Source organism: Gekko japonicus, unplaced genomic scaffold, assembly GCF_001447785.1.
Source record: "Gekko japonicus isolate JY-2015 unplaced genomic scaffold, Gekko_japonicus_V1.1 scaffold453, whole genome shotgun sequence".
Classification (NCBI taxonomy): Eukaryota; Metazoa; Chordata; class Lepidosauria; order Squamata; family Gekkonidae; genus Gekko; species Gekko japonicus.
In genome coordinates this window covers 788,843-813,299 of record NW_015168663.1, presented here as the reverse complement: position 1 = coordinate 813,299, position 24,457 = coordinate 788,843, and the positions used below count along the sequence as shown (strand labels likewise).

The 24,457-nt window shown below is 43.4% G+C and overlaps 1 protein-coding gene across 1 annotated transcript in view; it reads right to left on the bottom strand.

The window, feature by feature from the left end:
- NRCAM (neuronal cell adhesion molecule) overlaps positions 1–24,457 on the bottom strand; it is a 138,504-nt gene that overhangs the window by 102,556 nt on the left and 11,491 nt on the right. The window contains exons 4-9 of the mRNA XM_015415280.1: positions 23,712–23,917; positions 11,643–11,765; positions 9,621–9,791; positions 8,799–8,855; positions 5,815–5,926; positions 580–764 (exon numbers count right to left, since the gene is read on the bottom strand). Coding sequence (XP_015270766.1) covers positions 580–764; positions 5,815–5,926; positions 8,799–8,855; positions 9,621–9,791; positions 11,643–11,765; positions 23,712–23,917 — 854 coding nt within the window. The remainder of the gene's footprint in view (positions 1–579; positions 765–5,814; positions 5,927–8,798; positions 8,856–9,620; positions 9,792–11,642; positions 11,766–23,711; positions 23,918–24,457) is intronic.

The window sequence follows — 24,457 nt, the reverse complement described above, 5'->3', positions numbered from 1 at the left end:
ACATTTCCGTGGTCATGTGGCCAGCATGACTGAACACCAAGGCGCACAAAACGCTGTTACCTTCCCACTGAAGTGGTACTTATTTATCTACTTGCAATTTCTTGCTTTCGAACTGCTAGGTTGGCAGGAGCTGGAACTAGAGACGGGAGCTCACTCTGTCATGCGGCACACTCGAGTCTCGAACTGCTGAACTACCGACCTTCCACATCCTGCAGTTCAGCGTCTTAACCACTTGAGCCACCGCAGCTCCACCTATACATGCACAGCATGGTGTAAATGCCAAACTATATTTCTGATCTGGAAACTTGGTAGACTAAGAATCAGTGAACCCTTCTACCTTTTTATATGTCATATACTTTTCCTTCCCTCCCTCTGTGACATACATGGTTCTTCTCTCCTCCATATTACCTTCACAGCAATCTCATGAGGCTGAGAGAGACCCAATAAAGTCACCCAATAAAGTTCAGTGAGTGCAGTTTGATTTTGGGTCTCCCAAGTCCCAAACTACAATCTAATCTCTTTATGGACTACAGTGATTTCTGGTCTTTTTATACACCAACAAGTTGACATAAACTTTACCTTTGACAGTGACTGTAATAACATGATGAGCAGAACCGAATCGATTTCTTGCTGAGCATTTATATTTTCCAGAATCAGCTTCTGTAATATGTATGATTTTGAGGGTTTTTTTAAAATTTTCATATAAAGTTCTATTGGCAGGAAGCTCACCACCTTCTTTAATCCAGTGGATAACTGGTGTAGGTCTGGGGAGAACAACAGCTGAGATTTAAGTTACTGGAATGAGAAGCATATTTAGAAAATACATAAGTTTAATAATTAAAATTTGCATAAAATTATTACTACAATTTAAAGTCCTTTAAAACACTTATTCTAAATTATAAAAGGAAAAACAAAACTGCAATCCCAGTCAGACAGCACAGAAAAACAGGGTTGCCAACAGACCTGGACAAAAATGTTTTGTTAACAGAGACTTTGGCCCCGGTCACACAGGAGGTTTAGGGCCGGAAAAGGGACGGATCGGGGGCGCAGCAAACAGGTGGGATCCCACCGTAACATCTGGGAAGCGGCGCACACCCGTCCCCGATCCGGCCCTTCAGGCCGAAAATGTGCATACAAAAAGAACCTGCTAAAGAGCAGGACTTACCGGAAACGCCGCAGCAAGCGCGGTCGTGGGATCACCGGTGCGTCCGTCGTCAGGAGCATTTGAGGCTCCTGGCCGACCTGTGCATGTGCACAAACATTACTCAATTAACATCAGTCCATGCTTTCCCAACATCATGGAATTCTGGCAAATGTTCTTCTTACATGGGAGAGCAACTGGCCAGACACTTCCTGGGATAAATGACAGGCATGATTCTTGCACTGTTGCGAACAACCTGGAGAAAAGAATGTTTTGCCTCTTTAACAAAGATCTTATGTGTAGAAATGGGCAGTTGAAGCTTTTCGTGGCATGAGGGTAAATAATACCACGTGGCACCAATGACATCCTATTAAACCTCTATTACAGGGAGAGGATTTTTTTCCCTCCAGGCAGTTGGCAACCATACAGGAGAAGTACCTATATAACACAGCGTGTTTTGAAAGTGTTTCGCAGATCACCCTTTAACAGAGACTTCTAGTTTAAGCCAGTGATTGGGGTTCCATGTCTTAATTCCGTGATGCTGGGGCAAGTTCTTCTTTGAGCACAGAGGATTTCTCGCTAAAATGAGGCTGAGTTGTTGTTTTTGAATTCCCAAACCTTTCATGTTATAAGCATACCAGAAACACAGCAGCTGTGATGTTTACTGTTATACCAGCTAGATCAGGTTGCAGTTACATACTTATTTAGTAATTGGGGCATTTAGCATAATCTCATAAACTCCATTGCCTATGCAAAGGTCTATGCAGGATAAGGTTACAAGACAATATGGTCACTATGGCAATCTCACCCTCTTCCCTCACTCATACCCAGGATTTTCCCTCTGTGTTTTTTTTCTTTCTTCCTTTCTAGCTGGGCAACCCATTTATCTATTTTCGCTTTATTTGAAGGTTTATGGCTGTCCTACCCTGTCATGTTATTGTATTTTGATGCTGGCTCAGCCCAGGGACTTGAGGGAAGAGGCAAAATCACCTGCTTAACTTATACTTCTGTAAATGGCACACGAGAAGCTTTTGAAAGTTCAAAATAAACAAAATATTTTATTCCACATGGAGGGGGAAAGGTCAGGTGGAATCAGGGGTAAAATGTCTGAGGTGAATCAATAATAATTCTTAGTAATCACACAGACTTCAGTTAATATGTGTCCAGCAAGTAAGAATTTTAAGCTTTTCACAATGTCTTACAATCTTGGAGATAAGAGGCTTTGGTTTCAGTGTCTGCTGGACACTCCAGTATAAATTATTGAGTTGAAATGCGTCTCTAAGTTTCAGAAGGCAAGGATATACACCACCAAGTACCCCAAATCCTTCTCTTAACCAACCAGGGATCACTCCACTGTTTAGAGTTATTTCCCGTTTCAACTGGACAGGGAATTACTTATCTAAATGAGAAGATCTATACCTTTTTCTGCCCCAAATTAACAGAAGCAGAAGAAGACTTATTTATACAATATTTATATATTTCTCCAGATCCAGTGATTGGAGAAAGAAGTCCTACCCCTTCAAAGGTCGCTCCATGGGCCATAGAACCCCCATGCCATGCAGCTTCAACTGCATACTTCCACACATGGGCATAGTCAGGGCTTTTTTTGTAGAAAAAGCCCAGCAGGAACTCATTAGCATAATAGGCCACACCCAACAGCACAAACTTATTAGCAACAGCACAAACTTATTAGCATAGTAGGCCACACCCCCAAGAGCACAGCTCATTAGCATTTTAGGCCACACACCCATGTCTTCCCTTGGCTTGCCCGGGCAAGTTGGCCCTTGGGACAGGCTGGGGAAGGCACGGGGAGACATTTAAATGCCTCCCCGATTCAGCCCCCCCCGGCCTGCCCACCTCAGAGTCGCCGGGGGGGGCGCTCTCCAGGCCTTCCCTCTGTAGCCACGCATGCAAAGGTTTTGGCTGTAGTGGGCGTGGCCAACATAGTAATCCGGAGGGGGGGTGCTGAATGAGAACAGGGAGTTGACTGACCCCCCACACCACTGTAAGTGGAAGATATGCAGGTATAAGGAGGACTTACACTGTTAGCAGCCACAGGTGGCGCTGTGCTGTGGGGTCAAGCAGGCACAACCACGCCGGCGGCTCAACCACTTGAACCTCTGTGCCCTGTGAACCCAGGGAGTCCTCCTTCCCCAGCATTCTTTCCCACCAGGAATACTGATCTCCTCACTCTGGAAGGGAGCGGCAATTCTGGGGGAACCCTGCATCCCATCTGGAAGATGGCAACCCCAGTAGCTCCCCTCCCTAGCCGAGGCTTCTCTTGGTGGTGGGTCTCTCAAAAGGGTGGGGCACCACAGGGGGAATGGGGCTCTTTCGAGCTGCCCCTAGCAGTGATAAGGACCGGATTCTGCCTCCTTGACTTGCAGCTTCCATTGGCTCACACTGCTCTACCTCTCGTACCACCCCCATCTCGCAACAATGTCGCAAAGGCATGTTGGGGCAGAATCGCCATGGATGCCGCTGTGCCAGCAGCCTGCAGTGCTGTTGGGTCACCTTTTCCCTTGCTTGGTTGCCCAGTAATTAGCCCCTTAGGGAGCCGACTAGCAGCCCCAAGGCTGCAACACGGCAGGCCAGTTAGCAACCTTATTTAAATGTCTCTGAAATTATATATGCATACATTTTGATCTAAAGACTCCCTTCTCACAATCAAGGAGCAACTTTCTTCAATAGGTTTCCTACTACATCTATTTTATCGCAGCCCACTTTTGTAATCTCTTTTAAGGTTTGTACAGCTGTAAGGATTCACAACATTTTTAATTCGATACTTTGTTAAAACATTCTTTAAAATTGCATATAGACATTACTGTTATTGGTGACTGATAATGCAGTCCTTGTACCAATTTGAACTAGCATATACACAAAAGAGCCAGTAGATGCCACTACAAACCCCATCCACAAATGAAACTCAGCAAAACCACAAACCAAAATACAGAGGCTAAGAGCCATCCTGCATCTAGCATTCGCTCCACATTTTCTCAACTGGGAGGGAAAAGTGCAGCTCAAAACCACATTCAGATACCCGGAGGCAACTCCGTACTGACTGCAAAGTCATCCCTGAACGGACATAAAACAGCCATAAATCTATGCAGAAGGTACAATAAAATCTGAGGATCAAAGAACTCGAAAGTGGCATGGAGTGTGGAAGCTACCATAAAACCCAATAATCAAAGGAAGTGAAACTAGCATGCAATGCAGAGGGGAGTTTCTGTTCCAAAGTGAGTTTCGTAAAACAATGGAGGGAAAAGCCAATGAAGAATCAGCCTAAGTATCAGACAGAGGGGAACCTAATGTTTCAGTATGAATGTACTGTAACACCTTTACTCTAGAAAAAACCTTTGTGAGCAAGTAAAGTTTAAACTTACTTCCAAATACGTATTTTAATCTCTGTTCTTATTGAACATCTCTTAACTTTCAGTGTTAGTATGGATGGATTCCCAAGCACAAAATGCATCTGATTAACCTCATATATGATATTACTCTGCTTTTGCATAAGGAATAAATACGAGCAGTGGTTAGGTGTATGCATTCTTTTATGTATGCTTCTTGGTCTTGGACATACTACTGTTCCTACTTCAGAACAGGAGAACAAAATACTTTTGTTTTACACAAGAATATAGCTCAGGCATGCTGGATGGTATCTAGCCTCAAGAAACACAATGACAAACATGTGAGCTGCCACAAAAGATTGGCTGGGTGTAGGAACAAACAATGGGGAAATATCCTTTGGAAACTTTGGTGATGGCTGTCTTCTACTAGCTGTGCAAGCAAGTTACTGGTTATAATCCCAAGAAAGAAGGGGAAGGAACAAATTAGTAACCTATTCAACAATCTTAGGGCCGGATCACATGATATACTGAGAATTCTAGGGAAAAAGCACATGGGTGCTTGATTTGGACTGGGACCACAGGATAAAAGGAGAGAGGTTTAAAGCCATGCTGTTGCCATTTCAAAGTACTGTATAGGATGTTTGTATATTTTCCACAATGAGACAAATAGCAACTTCTGAGGGTTATTTCAAGTCAGGTAAAACCCACTTTCTTGTATGCCATGATCCTGATTTGAATGATGCCCCACATGTCTTTTTTTTTTTAATAGCTGGGAGTCCATTTATGATACTTCTAGTGCCTGGCCCTTAGTTGATACCTAAGGGGCTAACTTCAGATATAATGTCCTTGTGTTCCCACCAGATCATTCTGATCAGATGTTCACTGGGAGTTGCATATTAAAAATCTGATTCCCAGGTACATGGGGTCCTGATTTGGATCAAGAGAGTGGCATGTGAAAATGTACACTTTCACTCTAAAGTGTTTTCCTGACCTGACATGGACTCAAGGACCTTCTACTTTCCCCCCTCTTGGAATACATACATACATACATGTACTGATTGGCCATAGGTAAGTTTTTCCAGCAATACAAATACTGGTCCCATGTGACCATTTCAGGTCAAGAAAATGGTGTGGGGAAGAAGGCCATGCACAAGACCCCAATGCACCTTTGAATTTTTCTGTACCAAACTACAGAGCCCATCTGATCAACAGGACTGGGGTATAGGGACACGAGGTCAAACAAAAATATCAAATACAAGGGCAATCAAAACAACATCCTTTCAACCTTTTCTACATTTACATTGCATGATTATAATGATAACTCACAATCCTTCTGCAATACACTCCAACATAAGGGTGTTTCCTCTTAGCTCTATTTTGCTACTTGTGATTCCAGTAGGAGTCAGAAGAGTTGGTCGTCTCTCTATGTATTCCGTGGCTGAAATTAAATAAAACGGTATTTAAAAGTACTAACAATACAGATCTAACTCCAAATCAATAGTAAATCCTCCCGTACATTATAAATGGATAATGCATCTAATACTGTCAACCTTACATATTCCAAAATACAGGTATCTCAGACTATAAGAGTTTCAGTTATGCCTTTTTTTAACTACTCCACAAATATTTGTCTGAAAATTTAGCAAAATATGATAAGAAAGAGGATGTGTTAATATAATAGAACCCTATCCTATTATAAAAAATTCTTCCCACAAAAACCAAGTTGTATCTTTTGAAACTGTAGTGATTAGACTGTACATTCATCAACTATAGGTGCTATCCAGAGATACTGTAATCGGTGAAGGCTTTCCACTGAAATTGAAGAACATATAGGATGGACCCAGGGAAAGAAATTCCACTTGCACTAGAGCTCATGTGCAAGTGGAAGCAGCCGTACTCAGCCCGTCTTGTAACGCTTCCCTCCCACGTTTAAAAAGTACGTGGTGAAAGTGGTAGCAAACCCTGGTGAGCACGTTCATCCTGCTTCCCAGAAGTGTGAACGCCGAAAGCTGCAATTGCTGATACACATAAGCACATATCTCCAGATTACCAAAAAGAAAGCCACACCTTACAGCCTTCGCCAGGGGCGGGCCAACAGTGTGAACGCTCCCATGTGCCTCCTCCCCGGTATGCTCCCGCATCAGTCGGTACAGTGTGACTGGGAATACCCGGAACAAGTTGTTCCGGATTTTTTTGCCACGACTCTCTCGCACTTCAGACTGCCAGTCTGAACTCAGCCATTATATTACTGAAAGCAATCCTTTAACTTTCAGCTTGTATCTTCCACAGGTTCCTATGCAGACACAGAGCTCCAGTGAAAACCAATATCCCCATTCTTTTCAGTTAAGCACATATACTGAACCACCCACTCCTTTAAAGTGAACGGGGAATTGTACAGTTCCTAAGGAGCCAAAATACTTACGCTTCCATAAGCTTTAACAAAAATTGCAAATAGGATACACTGTTTTATGAAAATCAAAACAAAGCAGTAGAGATCAGTTCAGTCTTGTAATTTACCAGGTGCCTGCTTATCACTGTCATGCAATAACTATTGCTAAATAACCAGAATATACAAACACACATACTTTCTCTCTCTCCTTTATATGAAAGAACCATTAGCTCAGCTAAAGATGAGCAACAAAGATCCCTTACATGCAGCTCCTATGACAATGTTCTGCACAGCTCTTTCACTCACTTCCCTCTCTTCGGAAACAAAATGCACAAGGGCAAAATGTCTCTATTCACTTTGGATTCACTTCTAGACCCAAAGCAAGACTCAGCAAGTAATTTGTCCCTGGCTGGTCCAACAGCAAATGCACAGTGCTGTTCTAAGCAGTGTTACATCCTTCTAAGTCCATTGCAGTTACTGGGCCAAGGGAGTGTGCAAATTCTGCTTAGGGTGGCACTAGCAGGGAATGATTTTGTCACCCATCCTTTGTATTACAGCTGCTGGGTTTAGTGGTTCCCAGACTGTACTCTGTGACCCATTCTGCATCTAGCATCTAGCATTCACTCTGCTGTTTTATGGGAGCCGCCACACTGCATGCTGGTTTCATTTCCTTTTATCTCTCTGTTTTATGGTACAGCCTGCATAGATTTATGGACGTTTTATGGCCGTTCAGGGGTGACTCTGCAGTCAGTATGGCATTGGCTTGGAGTATTTGAATGTGGTTTTGAGCTGCACCTTTTTCTGTTCCAGTGTGGGTTTGGTAAACTAACGGAGTGAATGCTAGATGCAGAATAGGCCTATATGGTAGTGTGTGGGAGATTCCATATCTAGCATGCAGTCCATCTTTTCTCAACTGGGTGGAAAAAGTGCAGCTCAAAACCACATTCAAATACCTGGAGGCAATGCTGTACTGACTGCAAAATCACCCCTGAATGGCCATAAAACGGCCATAAATCTATGCAGAAGGTACAATAAGATCTGAGGATCAAAGAACTTGAAAGTGGCATGGAGTGTGGAAGCTACCATAAAACCTGATAATCAAAGGAAACCAGCATGCAATGCAGAGAGGAATTTCTGTTACAACATGGGTTTTGTAAAACAACAGAGGGAAAAGCCAATGCAGAATCAGCCTGTAGACAAGAACTAATGAGTGTTTCTGTTTGTCTTGAGCCAGAGAAGGGAGAAGGGAAAATGTGAGCCACTCGGCATGGGATGGGTTGATAAATTATGTATATTCCTATAAAGCATTTTTGTTTGTTCTGCAAATGTTGCACAAAGTGATTTGGGTATACATTATTGGGAAGTACAACTGTACAGCCAAACCCACAGCAACATAGTTATGTTAATAGTGTAATGAAAATATCGACCTTATAAAAGACTAGGGAGAAGAGGGAAACGCATTAGACATTTGTGCAGGTATATGAATGTTGAGCAAATATATATTTTCTAGGACTTTTACATTTAAGTCAATTAATTTTTATGCTGCATATTCAGCAAGGTGTAAGCAAGATGAGAATCTGTTAATTCTGTACAGCCTGTGATACAGCGTGCACTAGTGGCTAGTCCCAGTGATAATGAATTGTCAGCTAATTCAGACAAAAAGCAATGAAGTGCATAAAAATTAACAAAACAGCAACATGGATTCATTCACAAAAATGTTACGATGTTTTACATGCAAAAGATTCTGTCGTTACTTTTAAATAAAGGTTCATTCTGTACAATTAATTTGTATTATCACTAGTGCTAATATGTAGCTCTAGTAGAATTGTAAGGGCAGTAAAGTTAGGCAGCCATTGAGTGAAGTTAGTTAACTAAACTCTACGATGAAAAGAGGAATGCCAGAGTGGATCTCTAAACTCACCACCATAAAAATCAGAGTCACTCATATTAGCAGCTATAGTTTCATTCAATGAATCCACTGAAATAGACAGAATATCATGAAGAATGCAGCTAGGCAGTAATAAATCTGGCCTTTAAATGTTAATCCATATATCAAAATAAAAAGAAGATATAACATACACTTATTAATTAGGGTTGCCAGCTCTGGGTTGGGAAAACCTGGAGATTTGGGGTGCAGCCTGAGGAGAAAGGGGTTTGGGGAGGGAGGGACTTTAATAGATTATAATGCCATAGAGTCCACCTTCCAAAGTGGCCATTTCTCTCTGTCACCTGAAGATCGGTTTTGACCCTAGGAGACCTCCAGCCACCTGGAGGCTGGCAACCCTACATTAACACACTGGTCACTAGAAGCTTTGCCTTTGTCCACTTATTTTAATTATCTGTCACATTTTTAGTAGAAAATATACAGAAGAGTAGAAAACATACAAAAGTGACACTCAAGGTTGCAAACCTGTTATTGTTTATTGTGCCATCTGTTGTTTTTCTGGTTTTATCACTTTTATTGTTTTATGAATCTTATGTTGTAAGCTGCCCTGAGCCCACTCATGGGATAGGGTGGGGTATAAATTAATAATCGTGATAATAGTAATAATATAGGGTGCATAAATCCCACTGAACTCAGCTAACTAACTACAGGTTGCCAGCTAACTTCAGCATGTACTATGTACCGTGTTGTGTAAAATACTAAAAATCATTTTCACTGTTTCCCCAAATATTACGTTTAGGTAACAGACATAGGAAAACATAATACTGCACAAACTAATTTAGAAGAATTAATACCAACCTGGTTCAACCTTTAAAGAAATGGGTTGCTTCTGTTGAATAGTCTGTGTGTGATTAAATCTTGCATAACATATATAATCTTCACGTGTGTCCTCTGGTTTTACATTTGAAAAATAAAGGTCTCCATTTAGACTTTGGGAAACTCTATCATTTTGAGGCAGCTTTTGAAAAGCTGAGTGGGGAAAAACAAAAAAATATTTATAGTGCCACTAAGTAACAAAGGGCTGTTTCAAAGACATCAACTAACTACTCTTTCTCTGGGTAGTACTTCCTTTCACAAGATGACATGGAGAAAGCTCAGGTGTTGTAAAATGAGGGCCGACCCCAGGATCGCCAGGTGAAGTAGAGACAAGTGCATGCTGCACATCTACAGGATGAAAGCTGATCCCCCCCCACCCACTTGCAATAGATGTGCAGCCAGCCCTCCCCGGCACCGGATCCATAGGGCTCCACACTATTGATCAAGAAGGGGAGTGTGTGGTTATTCAGACCACGAGCTCACCCGGCCTCTAGAGATGACCTCGACCAGCTGCCGCTCGTCCGCTCCACCTGGCTCCTTCTTTCCTCCCAGCCTGAACCAATGGAAGCCCCCACCCTCTCCAGCCCAGTAGCATCTCTGCAGGCTGTGCTCCCATCTGACAAGGCCACGTGGTGCGGCCCAGGGCTGAGGCAGTGTAGATATTCCAAATGAGCTATCTGGCATCAAAAGATGTTAATTGGGGGCAATACAGCACCCTAATTAGCCATGGGATGCCCCCGCCCCTCTGAACACCCCAGGGCCAGCTGATAGGGTTGGTGTCAGGCTGGGTGGTCCCCAGTTTCCCACACTTGCCCCTGGCCTGCCCCTTCCTCCTGGCAAGGGGTTGCAGTGGCTGCCTCACTCTCACCCCTCCCCGCAGCACTACAAATAGGAACCAGGTGGCTCCAAGACCCAGCTAAGTGGGACATATATTGAGACATCTCAGCCATTTCTGTGATGACAACTACTACCAAACAACCACAGAACTTTCACAAAAATAGCTGTAGGCTGTCTCAATGTATGTCCTATTTCACAACAAGAACAAAACCCCACGTTACTTATATGAACTGTCCAACACAGAAATGTCCATAAATTGCTCAATGAGACTATACAACTAAATGCGCAGATACACAATGTCCACCCTCTAATTTAAGTCCCATTTAAGGTTTAATTTTTTTAGCCAATGTTAAACTCATGGCTGTCCTGTTCTTTAACACATTTCACTTCATATGACACTGTTACATTCCTAGCCATAATACAGAAGAATATTGTTACAATTATTTATTAAAGCTACCTAATTCCTGCAATTTTCTAATGGCTTTGCCATGTCCACCCAGTTGTATAGTCCCTCCTCATACATCCATTCTACTATTATGACTTAAAGAACAAGCAGGACTTTGCAAATACAGGGTGGGTTCTACAAAAGGGTTAAATACAGAATGTGGGTTATTCCCAATATCTGTGGAAGTTTATGCCATTTTTATTGCTTGTCATTCCACTGAAAGGGTAGTTAGGATGACATACGATGACTACTGCCCCAGCAGTATGTCAGAATGTGTTTTTGCAGTTATGATTTGAGCCAATACTCATATCACACTGTCTCAGCAGTTGGATCAGTAATACCATAATGAAAATGCCTGTGAAAACTGGCAAATAACAGAAAGGTATTAACATACAAATAGGTTGAGTAGCTTCATGACAGGAGAAAGAAATTTGGAGGTATAACTAGGGCTTTTCCCCCCAGAACCTTTTCAACAAAATTCTTTTTAAAATGTTTAAAAGTTCATGAATTTTCAGTATACAGATTGAAAACTTTATTTCCCTCTTGAGAGTTCCGGCACCTCTTTTTCAAAAACAAAAACAAAACAAACAAACCCCTGGGTATAACCATGTGCCATCATGAAGAAATTTCAGACACAACTAGCAAGAGTTATCCAAACACAAATCAAATGAAATAATATGACTTTTGTTTCAGTTCTTTATGGATTTTAAACATAAACTTACAGTTATCCATCCAAAATATTATAGGTGGAGGTAATCCCATTGGAGCCCTACAGGGGAGTATTACGTATTGACCTTCGATTACTCTTATTGGAACTAAGGTTTCCTTAGTCCACAAGGGGGACCCTGTAGAAAAATAAAAATAAGTGGAACTGCTCAATAAGGAATGAGGTAATTACCAAGGAAAAAATGGAACAAAATGTAGTACAAAAACTGCTGTCTCATGAAATTTATCACTCTTTTGTATGAACATATTTCAAGTAGCAACGTTTTCCAGGGGAAGTTAGAGGAAGTATACTCTGTTAACAATTTAGTTTCCAAATGCTAAGTAAAAGACAGAAAGGGATTCTTGAACTTTCCTAAAATATACGGAACAGTATGTTGGATAATGTAACCCTGGGTAATGCAAAAAAGCAACTCAATTTAAAAACTAGTTTAAAAAGAGAAAGGATAATGAATTCCCAATGAGACACTGCAGGCAGGAACAAAAACTGGAGATAGATTGGGGGGGGGGAATTATTCTATACTCTTAAATTCTACTGGTTTTAATGCAGATTGCTACTATAAACAGAACATCAGTCCAAGTGTTTTCAACATATGTAGTTGGATCTCCACATTGCACATAAGCTTAGCTTTGATACAATTTCATATGGTGTCATAATTAAGGACATTCTGTTGAAACGGCTATCACAGGACATGCAAGGCAGAGATGTTCCACCAAGCATATGGTTGAGGACAGGAATGGTTTTCAGCTATTTTTACTAGTTTTAACATCAATCCAGCTCATTAACCACTTTCTACCCTCTCCCCCAGCGTCAATAAATTGGGGACTAGAAATCTTGTCTCGGTGGTAAATATTAGGCTATGATTGCTAATTTTAGATTGTTTTAATGTATCTTATATGACTTGGTTGTGCACCGCCCTGAGCCTGCTCACAGGGAGGACGGTATAGAAATGTAATGTATCCCATCAACAGCACTCCAGAGAACACATCAGAGATGAAACCATCAGGCACAGTTCAGATGTAATACTTCTTGGCTTGCTGTTGCATAAATGAGTCCAGAGTATCCTTAGGCTCATGTCTTTCCTTCTACCTTCCATCTTCTCCCATACTAAATCAAGTTGATGAAATAATTCTGGACCTATGTCAAATCATAGTTTGTTATTATCTCCAAACTGCCATAGATGGTTTTGTTTCCTCCAAACCAGGATTCCAGATGCTAGACTGATTATGCTTTGAAATCTTGGTTGAACAGGAAGAGGGGAAATCATATTTTGTGCTTCAGAGGTAAAGAAAAGGCTTAGCCTGTGTGAAAGTAGACTTGTTTAGTTATCAAACCATGCATGAGTGGATGGGGAAGATAAAAGTGGGAAGGAATACGCAGTCCACAGGATTCTCCATGTTCATTCAAATAATGGCAGGCTGTGGTTTATAAGTTTGGGCTCCCAACCCTCCCAGCAAGGCTGATATAGGGCGGGGGCCATTTTGCCACCCTGGAGAAGAGTGGGACAGCAACTGCATTGTGACACCATGTGTCGCAATGCTGGGCGGGGCCGGGGCCAGCCTATAAAGGCCAGGCCCCGTTCCAGCCCAAGCCAGTCATTGCCTTGTACTCGGGCCTCTCGGAGCTCCGAGCACTGTTCCCTCTAAGCTGAGTTAGTGTGAGCTAGCTCACAGTTTTTTAGCTTCCAGCTCACACATTTTTCTCTTAGCTCAGGAAGGATGGCTCCAGAACAAACTAATTTATGCAGAAGCCAAATTGCTTGCTCACAACTTTAATGCCAGTAGCGCACAAAGTAGAATTTTTGCTCACAAGACTACACAGCTTAGAGGGAACATTGGCTCCGAGCATGCTGGTTGGGACGGGGCTGCAGCCTACCTGTAGGCCTGAGACCCGAAGACAGGGCTCCAGCATTGGAGGCTTAGGCATGGTGAGCCGAGTACAGCAGCGGAGGCAAAGGCCACATCGGCCCCGTGGGCAAGCTGGGTGTGCGGCCATGGCAACGGCTGCAGCAGCCCCGCATCTGAGCGAGGTGTGGCAACGGAGGCGTTGGTTCGGCAGCTGCAGTGGTGATCACTGTGGTGGCAGTGATCGGCAGCCAGTTGGTGGTGCCCAGCAGAAGTAGCAGCATCGTTCGGGGGCTGGACTCTGGGGCTGTGCGGGCGGCTGAGTGGGAGCCATTAAGGTGGTGCAGCATGTCTGGGGGCCTCAGTAGTTGCCCATTCAGGGGGTGTGAGAATCATTGGGCAGAGGCAGCATTTATGGCCTTGGGTGCCCAGGAGGTTGTCTGGAGGGCTGCTACTGGGGGGGTGATTTGGGCAGGCCACAGCAGTCAGGTGGTTGCTTTGGATGCCACTAGTACTTGTTTGGCCTGCTGGGCATAAGTGGCACATTAGGCCCCTTTTTTGGTCTGCCTCCCCCCCCCCATTTTTTTTTGTTGTGTGGGGTGGCAGCTCTGCTGTAGAACACCCCCCCCTTTCTTCAATCTACAGGGATCATGGGTCTCAAGAAGGCCAGAGCCCTTCTAAGGTTAAGCAGTCCACCTCCCAAAAGTCACCTCAGAGGCCTGTGCCTCCAGTCTCTTCCATGGATGACGAATCTGACCCTGTTAATGTTGCTATATTGGCAAGGCTTGAGGCCCTTGTAAAAGCAAAGTGGGAGGCCTCCCCCACTGGCTGAAGCTCCACCTGGAGCTAAAAAGGCTAAGCACAAATCTGCTACTTCATTCCAGGCACAGGTTTTGGCACGTTTGGATATGCCTCTGCAGCGAATTCAGATGATGCAGCAGCTCAAGGGCAGCAAGGTGGTGGTCACCAGGGAGATGAAAGTGTGGAGGGCCAGCAACTAGAGCTTTACAAAGGACCCCTGTCTCAGGAAGGTAAGGAGGGTAATCACTCTCAGAGTTCAAGCGCTTGGCCATGGGGCTCCAGTAGGCAGAGTGCCTCTTCCAAGCAAGAGTACTCATTCCCAGAGTACAGGGGCATCCTCATCTCCATGAGGGTGGCCGGGCCTGCCCCCCCCCCCCAGATGGTGGGGCATGTAACAGTACCAGTGCCTGGCTAGGGGGTGGTCTGGCCCCGTCTTAGGCAGTTATACTTACGAATAGGTTCCAGCAAAAGCACTACCAAGTGGGGACTTAGCGATGCCCTTAGCGATGCCCTTTCTTTAGCCACATGGGAAAAAATTCTCAAGGGTGATTACATGGATGTGTTCACTCTTCTATTTATTTATGGTATTGGGGGAAAAGATAAGGAGGCTTCGGACAAATGTGACAAAGAGTGCCTTAAAAGATGCAGAGTGGACAGGACCTGGGCCAATTGGTACTCGGGGTTCCTCATTTATACAGGGGTAATAGTGCGACATCAGCCCTGGAGAGCATCATCTATGCTGCAGTATATGGACATCATATACAAGGAATATACTGGTTTTATGGGGTCTGCTTGGATGGAATATGATGAGGGTTTCCGTAAGTGGGCTGCAATGAACCCAGCATTAAGGTGGGACCAGATACACCCTCACTTGTGGTTACAATTTATGGCTGGATCCTAGCCAACAGGCAGTGATCATTCTGACAGTGAGCACGTGGTCCACAGGCTGCAGGGACTGCCTAGTTCTAGGGCCCAGTCAGTGCAAGCTACTCAGAAGTGCCCACTTTGTTGGGAATTCACGTTGCAGGGGACATGTGGCAGGAAGGTTTGTTCCTTTCAGCACAAATGCCCCTTGTGCACAGGGCCTCATGCGTTCTCAGGTTGTCCCAAAGCAAGGGTTAGATCAGGTCCATGTGGGGGGAAAGGAGCAGCTGAAGGTTGGGGCCATAACACCGCTGCTGACAAAGGGCCCCAGTCCCATTAGAGTGGAGAAGATGGCGCACCTCTTACAGTACTATCCTGACCTGCAAGATAGAAGTTACTTGTTAGAGGGGTGTATTTTGGGTTTTAGGATACCTTTTCAGGGCAACAGGAGGCCATATTGGGCTCCTAATTTGAAGTCTATTAAGGGGTTTTAAGAAATTGTGAGGCAAAAAACTGCAAAAGAGTGTCAGGAAGGGAGAGTTCTCGGCCCATTTCCTTCATCTCCTGTACCCAATCTGAGAGTCTTCCCATTGGGAGTGGTGCCCAAGAAGGCCGCAGGTGAGTATTGCCTCATTCACCATTTGTCCTACCCAAAGGAGGGGATCTGTGAATTATGCGATACCTGGGGAATTATGCTCGGTTAAATACACTTCCTTTGATCAGGCCATGTGGGTGGTGTGGAGTTGTGGTTGCAGGGCTGAACTTGCTGAATGCTCCCTGTTCACCCTGGGGATTTTGAGTTATTAGGTTTTGCATTTGAAGGGAAGTTTTACGTGGACAGAGCCCCGCCCATGTGTCACATTTGAAAAACTTAGTTCCTTTTTGGAATGGGCCATGCCCTTTCAGATGGGCCTTGGTAGCACCACACATTACCTTGATGATTTCTTGTCCGCAGGTAGAGGCAGTACTGGCCAGTGCGAATTTTTACTTTTTAGTTTCATAGATTTAGCATCTGAACTTGGCGTCCCCCTTGCTCATGAAAAAACAGAAGGCCCCTCCTCTGTTTTGACTTTTTTGGGTATTGAGATTGACACGGGGAGGCAGATATTGAGGTTACTGGTTGATAAGCTGCAGGAGTTGCAGAGTAATTGCCAGAGCCACACATCACAAAAAGATACCTTTGTTGGAATTACAATGGCTGGTGGGTCACTTTAACTTTGCTTGCAAAGTTGTGGCCCTGGGCCGGTCATTTGTCCGGCACCTCTGTGAGGCCATGAGAGGATTGTGCCTCCCAAATCATAGGACTAGGGTCACTAGGGGTATTAGGGACAATCTTTTTGTGTAGCAGGAATTCCTAGAGTCCTACAAATGGGTATCCTTCTGGCGGGAGGTAAGGGCAAGTCTGTGTGTTCTATTAGGGGCAATTTGTCATCCCTCGCCTACGCCAGTAAGGCAGCAGGATACGAGGACATGACTGGAGACTTTTGCATTAGGAAGATGCTGGAGGGTTGGGCCCATGAGGGGAGTAAATCTGAGGAAAAGCAGGAGCCTTTGACTCCTGCCATTTTCAGGGGCCTCAGGGCCTTGTGGCCTAGTCTTTGTAAAGACAAATATGAGTCTACTCTTTTCCACGCAGCAGCTCTAGTTGCCTTTTTTGGGGGCTCTACGAATTAGCGAGCTTGTAGCAACCTCACAGCAAGATTCTTCTAGTTGGGCACTGTGTTATGGTGATGTCAGGGGAAGGTGTGACGCTTACCATCAGGTGCTCGAAAACAGATCAGCTGGGCAGAACCAGTCTGTGGCACGTCGCCATCAGACGTTTCCCAGGGAGCTCCCAGGGAGCTGCTGAATCTCCGAGTCTTAAGTTGTGGATCCAGGGTGCCTGGTTCCCAATGAGCCTTCCCGTAGGGGGGCTCATCGCAGGGGACTTGTTTTAGGAACTTGCAGGCACGGCGGTGTGCAAGAAGATCTCCTACCGTCCCGAAGCAAAGACCCAAGAAAGATCGCTCTTTGGTAGCCATTGAGTAACAAGACATGATCTGCCAAATTTAAAGAGAGTGAACCTTATCCTCAAGTTCAATAAAGATGTCTACCGTGAGTACTCATTAACGTAACACTGAAGAATTTAATGACTGTTTGGGCTTCTGGTTTTGGCGGGCTGATGGCGGCCATTTCCCCAGGGTGCTCCTGGGGGATGATCCGTGGACCAGCGCACTGAGAGGAGGTGCAAATGTATGCACCTCCCTGGGACTCGTGTAATGAGTCCCTTGCCATGGGGAGCCAAGGGTCGCCTCTCTGCAGGCACGCTGCCGGCAGATTGAGGCTTCCATTTGCCTTGACGGTCTCTGCGCTGCGTTCCCGAATGGGACCAAGCTACGCACACCGGGACAAGTGCTTGGAGGTACAGTGGTAAAATCCTTACCTGGCGAGATCTCAGTGATCAGAAGTTGAAGAGTGAGTTTGTCAAAGCGAGAACACCAGAAAATGAGCGAGTCTCCATTTACTAAAGCAAGGGGGGACTCTCCCCTGGAAAGAACAAAATAAGCGGGGGCCGGGATAAGTGCTTGGAGGTACAGCATTAAAATCCTTATCTGGCGAGATCTGAGTGATCAGACGTTGAAGAGTGAGTCTGTCAAAGCGAGAACACCAGAAAATGAGCAAGTCCCCATTTACTAAAGCGAGGGGGGAGGGGGGACTCTCCCCCGGAAAGAACAAAATAAACAGGGGGGGGGGAACCACTGTAGTGGGGATGGAGCTTTTAAAAGGTAATAGACTGTAATTGAGAGACCCCAGGAGTTAAACAAGCGTTTGGGCAAATTTTCAGGAATGGGACCAAGCTACGCACACCGGGATAAGTGCTTGGAGGTACAGCATTAAAATCCTTATCTGGCGAGATCTGAGTGATCAGACGTTGAAGAGTGAGTCTGTCAAAGCGAGAACACCAGAAAATGAGCAAGTCCCCATTTACTAAAGCGAGGGGGGAGGGGGGACTCTCCCCCGGAAAGAACAAAATAAACAGGGGGGGGGGAACCAGTGTAGTGGGGATGGAGCTTTTAAAAGGTAATAGACTGTAATTGAGAGACCCCAGGAGTTAAACAAGCATTTGGGAAAATTTTCGGGACTTTGGCAAATTTTGAAAAAAGTAAACATGCTTAAAAATGGCGATCGGCGAGGCCGTAGAAGCAGCAAGCAAGATCCAAGCTTCCTGCAGGAAGTTGAAGAGCAATTGACCCATGTGACTAAAACAACCATAGACTCTTTCAGTGTCACGATGAGGCCAATGGGGCAAGGCAGAGTTTACAGTCCAGTCCAAGAGTCAAGCCAGAGAGATCAAAAGAGTCCGAGCAAAAGTCCCAAGCACACAAAGCCAAGCTGTAGTCAAACGTTACCGACAGAGTCCAAACAAGCCAGTATTGTAGTCAGGAAGCGTAGCTGAGGATCAAGAGCCAGAGGGGTCGTCAAAACGCGGCCTGGAGTCAGAAACCGGGAAATCAGTCAGGAGCCAAACAGAGTCAGAGGTGCAGAGCTTCTGGTCCAACGGACAAGTTTGCCAGCACAATTTGCCCGAAGCCAGCGGTCTGTTCAAATAGCATGCTGGGTCGTTATCTCATTAGCACGGCTTCGTGAAGTTCTTGATTCTGTTAGTAATCTGGGCTTAATGACTGCCAACCACACAAGCGTGCCTCCTTGCGCCTGGTTGCCAAATCCCGGCATCTCTGATTCCTCAGCCGGTCAACAGGTGGCGGAGAATCGGGTGGCATGTTGCTGGGGCCAGGCATTGCCTGATCGGCTTCAGGTGCAAACTGTCCTGGGGTTTGACGTTCATCCTCCCCGGCACTTAGGTTTGGTGAGGACTCTCGTGCTTCTGGTGATGTTAAAGGCACGGAGTCCTCAATTTCAGAGCTCCCAGGTGCTGGGTCGGGTACAGGCATGACATTCAGACTGCAAGTTAAGCCTTTGCCCTCTGCTGGCAAAAGCGAGTTACTTCATAAGAACTGTGTTATACTTTGACTGCTATTTTCAAGGGACTGTGTTCACATCGGAGAAGCGACTAGCCTTTGATCACAGGGACTTCCAATATTAAAGAGGAGAGTCTAATAGTAAGACTAAGTGGTGGGGCCTATATATGATGACTAAGCGAAGCTGTAAGTGATGGGTATGCCATGGACATACTCGAAAAAGTCTAACGGGCAAAAGGGCGGATAGACTCTCTATAAGTTTGGCTCTTAAAAGCAACAAATGGAATGATCCCCAAGATTGAAGGCACAAATTTAAGTGGATTACAGTCATTGAAAAAGAAAAAAGGACTTTGTTCTGAGATGACCAGTTTCAGTTTCAGCAAGAGAATGCCACAGGGAAAATATTTAAGATGAATGAAGATAATAGCGTGGGAAGGGAAATTGACTGTGTTATACTTACTGAGGGAAATAAGATTATTAATTTGCTTTAAACAAAGGAGGGAAAAATAATTGCAAAATGAGATGCCATTGTTCTTTGAAATTTGTTTTTAAGTGAATTAGCGATCCTCCTGTAATGCTCTCTATATAGTCAGACCTGATGGTTTGTTAACATAATTGATGATGATATTTGACCACTCTCAATGTCAAGAAAAGCAATTTCTATAATGTCAAGCTAATACTTTTATAAGCAATGTATGACCTCCAACTCTTGGGTTTTTAGTGAGTTTTCTTTTGTTTCTCCTATAGTATTAGATTCCCTCCCTAATTTTGTTGTAGTTTTTAGAAAATGCTAATAAAAAAAATCCCCTACGAGGGGCCAAAAAATTTTTTTAATGACTTTTTGGAAATGCCCCTTTAAACTTAAAAGAAAGGGGAAGGAAAAGAAGGGTGTAACTCTCCCCCTTCTTCCCGCGGAGCAGCTACTATGAGTCAATAAAAGCGACAAAGAATCGCTGCATTAAAACTTGGGGCAATAAGAGAACGTTGTTTGACCTTCTAATACCATTTTGATTTGGCTATAAACTCTTGGCGTTTACTGGATTTATATACAGTTTTGTTAAAGAAAAACAGACCATAACATCAACTTTCTTGCTGGAGTTTGGAAATCCACTCTGCGCAGACTCCACTGTAACAGTAAAGCAGCTGCCTTTTGTTGAATGATTCCAGGACGGTAAACATGCTTGCTTATGGTTACAATTGAGTAATATTGAAAGTTAACTCCAGAGATTGGCGGTTTACCGGATTGAGCTGGCTTCTATTACATTAAAATGAGCGTACAAGCCATGGAAGAGAGTCTTAAAGCCACTAACTTAGCCCAAATGTCGTTGGAGGAATTAAATTTTTTAATTTTTGACTCAGTTGTCGCGGCAGTCCAGGAGACTTGTGAAGTGATATTTAATAAAAGTGAAAATTAGCCTTCACAAGTGAAAACTGAAACAAAGGAACTGCAGCCTTCAACCCTTCAAGATACTGATCAAAATCCTGGGCAAGAGAATTTATTCCATGGAACGACTTTTACATCAAAAGAAGAAGAAGAAATTGTGCAGAGAGCACCAACAAGTTTATTAAAAGACAAATAATGAGATAAACCATTAAAGAGAAGAAGGAAAAAATACTGCAAAAAGAAGGCATAGAAGAATATATGGAATCTCATACTCAAGAATTGCACACAGATGGAACCTGCTTCAAATATGCCTGTTCACTTACAAAAATAAAAGACATAGATTTACAGCATTTATGAAAAGAAGGTTTCAGAAGAGGGGGGGAAAGAGACTTAAATCTTTATAAATAAACCTGGAAAGGGAACTATCTTATGTGGACTTTGACCCAAGCCAACTAATATGGATGATGTTTTTGATATTAAAGGAAATCTATACAGGTTAAGCCAAGTTTAAAAATTATATAAGTAAATTTCTTTGAAGCTAGATGGTATAAATATACTTGTGCATTTTTTATGTTTTAGGACATGTATGAGATTAAGTTTTAATGGAAACTCAATGGATTAAAAATTAAAGAAGAATAGGTTAGAAAATAGCTTTGTTATGATAACTGACTGACTGATATTTGCTTATTAAATAGTAACTATATTTAGGAGAAAATGTCAAATAGAATGTTATAGTAATTGGAACTATATTTTTATGTTTATATATGCTATTAGTAAATGTAGTATATAAAAAATAGGGGAAGGGGTAGCAACAACCCTGTATTATTTTTATGAATTTGTTTGTATATCCACAGCTGGAAATATATACTAAAAGAATTACATAATCTTAAAGATAAATATACGCAGTTAAATGGTGAATGAGATGGTAATTGATTAAACTTGGGTATACTGAAATTAAGTTTTGCATATTTAGAAACTAATGGAAAGGATAATTAGAATGTCATTTTAAACGTTAAGATAGAAATGAAGATATTGCTTAGAAAATTATAGTTGGAATACTTAGTATATGCTCATATAAAAAAAAGTTATGTAATTTTAAGATAAAAGCTTGCAAATATCTTACTTAGCTATAAGGTAGAAAAATAGAAAATGAAATGTTTAATTATGAGGTAGTTAAAGAGACAGAAATTGATAATAAACTCTCTTGTATGTATGTTTGTCTTTTTATGTTTGTTTTTGTCTTTTTCTCTTTTAAACAAATAAAAAACTATTTTTTTAAAAAAGAAAACAGATCAGCCAGGCAAGGGCGCCGTTATTAAGCTGGGGCAGTGTTCTGAATCAGAATTGTGCCCTGTATTGGCATTACACCAATATTTGTCTGGAAAGGGAATGGGGAAGGTTTTTTTCCCGCCATAAGGATGGCTTCCCTCTGACCAAATTCTAGTTTTGGGCAATAACCTGGAGGGCATTGGAGGCACTGAGTTTGGGGGAATTCCGTTTTGGGTCCCATTCTTTCAGGATAGGGGCTGCATCTACTGTGGCAGCCATGGGGTACTCCACTGCAGAGATATGGAATATAGGCTGCTGGCGATCCTGATGCTTCAAAGGTTATGTATGCAAATGCAAGCTTTAAGTTTGAAGAGTTATTGTTGTAGTTCTCTTTTCAGGTGCTGAGGGCCATTTGGTGAGATGAAGAGTCACCACCTGCCACCACAGCATGGTGTTTTGAGTCACCCACCAGGCCAGAAGGACACCCATTACCCATTGGTTCTCAGTTGGGCCTGAGCGAGTGGGCGCTGGTTGAATGGCTGGGTAGGAGGGGCATGAGATGGCCTGGTCTCCTTCCCCTGTTGTGAGATGAGAGGCGGGAGCCTCCTCCACATCTTTTGGTTGTACACCTAGGTGGGAACGACCTGGGTTTGGCAAAGGGCAAGGCCCTGGTCACTCAAGCCAAGGATGACCTCGTGAAGATAAGAGCGAGGTGGCCTGATGTGCAGATTGTTTGGTCGGCAATATTGCCCCGACTGGTATGGCATAGCCTCGGGAATCCCCGATGTCTGGACCATTTTCGACGTAAGGTCAATCGGCAGATGAAGAAAGCCATAGAGGGTGGCTTGGGGCAATTCTTGCTGCACCCTGGCATACGGGTTGAGTTGCATGGCCTTTACCGGGATGATGGGATTCACTTATCAAGCAAGGGCAATTACTTATTTCTGGAGGATTTGTGGCAAGGGATTAGGGCAGCCTTGGGTTGTTAGGTGGCCGCATAGGCCAAAGCAGAGGCTTGGCCTCACAGGTGGCAGAGTTGTGTGGGTAAGAAAGCAGAACTGGTAAGCACCTTCAGCCATTTCTCTGTTTGGGAATAAGGGGGGGGTCATCAGGAACAGCCTTAGGGTTTTTATGGCCCACTGTTGGGAATGATGATCACTTCTGGAAACCTATCAGGTAGGCTCCTCCCTGCAAGCTGTACGGCTTCAGAGGTAGGCACTCCAGGGGGGTAACCAGGGGCTGGGCTGCCAGTCACGAACCAGATGGGTGGCTCAAGACCGGGGCGGGTGGCTCGCCCCCATTTTGGGCATGGAGACTGGCTAGATTGACACCTGCCTTGCCTGTTCTGCACTCACTTAGCTTTCCCTTGCCGCTTAGTTACAGTTCTGTTAAATAGTTAATAAAGTGGCCCTTGTTTGGATTCCAACAGTTGGCTTGTTTGTTATTCCGACTGGGGGGGGGGGTGTCTGAATCAAATGCAATTGTCTAAAAGAAATGTCTTAGGTCAACAATTAACCTTGTTACAAGAGTGTCTCACTGGCATAGCATTCAATTTTTTTTCCACTCTAAGAATAAAGTACAGATTTTGTAGTATCTAATTTTGAATGTATAAAATAGTAAAGAATCAAAATATTTTTCTCTAATTGTGATGCTTTATACAATACCCAGCTTTAAACATAGTAGGAAAAAGAAGGGAAATCTTGCGTGCTTAAACTTACTAAATATTTTGGAGAAAATGGGCAGTTTTCCATGCAATACAACACTAAGCTAAAATATCAAAAACTGTACAATTACCTTCTAACAAGATTGCTTTGATGAGTAAAAAGATGTCTTTTTAAAAGGAAAAAAAGAATACAAGTAAATAAAGAAAAGTAAATAAAGAAAAAAGTTAATGACAAGCACTAGTAAGAACTTTATGTTTTATTGATGTCAAATATTTGACTTACTGGATGACCGTACTACGATATTATTCGAAATTGCCGCTCCACGTTCATTTCTTGCTGTGCACTGATAAACTCCTTCATATGCTTCTGCCTTTCCTCCATTTTCTTCATTTATAATATTTATTATAAGAGTTCCTGACTGTGGCTTCATTCTTACCCATGCGTCTTTATCTATGTCAAAATGAGTTCCATTACGTGTCCATGAGAAGCTATCAATTGAATAAATATGTTTATTTTGAAAAGAACACTCCTTGGATAAAACTGACCTCAGTAATATCAATATGAATGCAACACATCTCTAGGAAATACACTTGCTCTGCTATAAACTAAGCATAGTTCAGCCTTCTTAGGGAAATGAGGAATTCCCATTATCTACATTAGCAGGAAATAATGCCTGCATGCACAGTTTTCCACAGGGGACAATGGAAACCCTATCCATGTGCAGAAAACAAGACCACAGCCATTGCCTAGAAACATTTCTGAGGATACCTGAAGAGTAAAATCTTGCTAAAAGTCACTAGTTTCTAAACTGGCATTTTTATCTCTAGCTTGTATAAAATAAGCTAACAACAAGCTCTACATATTCTACCTACAGATGCACAGTAGTCGGTTAGAACTCGCATTGTTAACATTGCATCAGTAATTCCATTATGGACTCCTTTGTTAACCTGTCTGTAAAAATTTGCTCTGGGCTAAACTGTGTCATATCAAATCTCCACAGGGAACCATGTTCGTCTAATTGCTTTCCC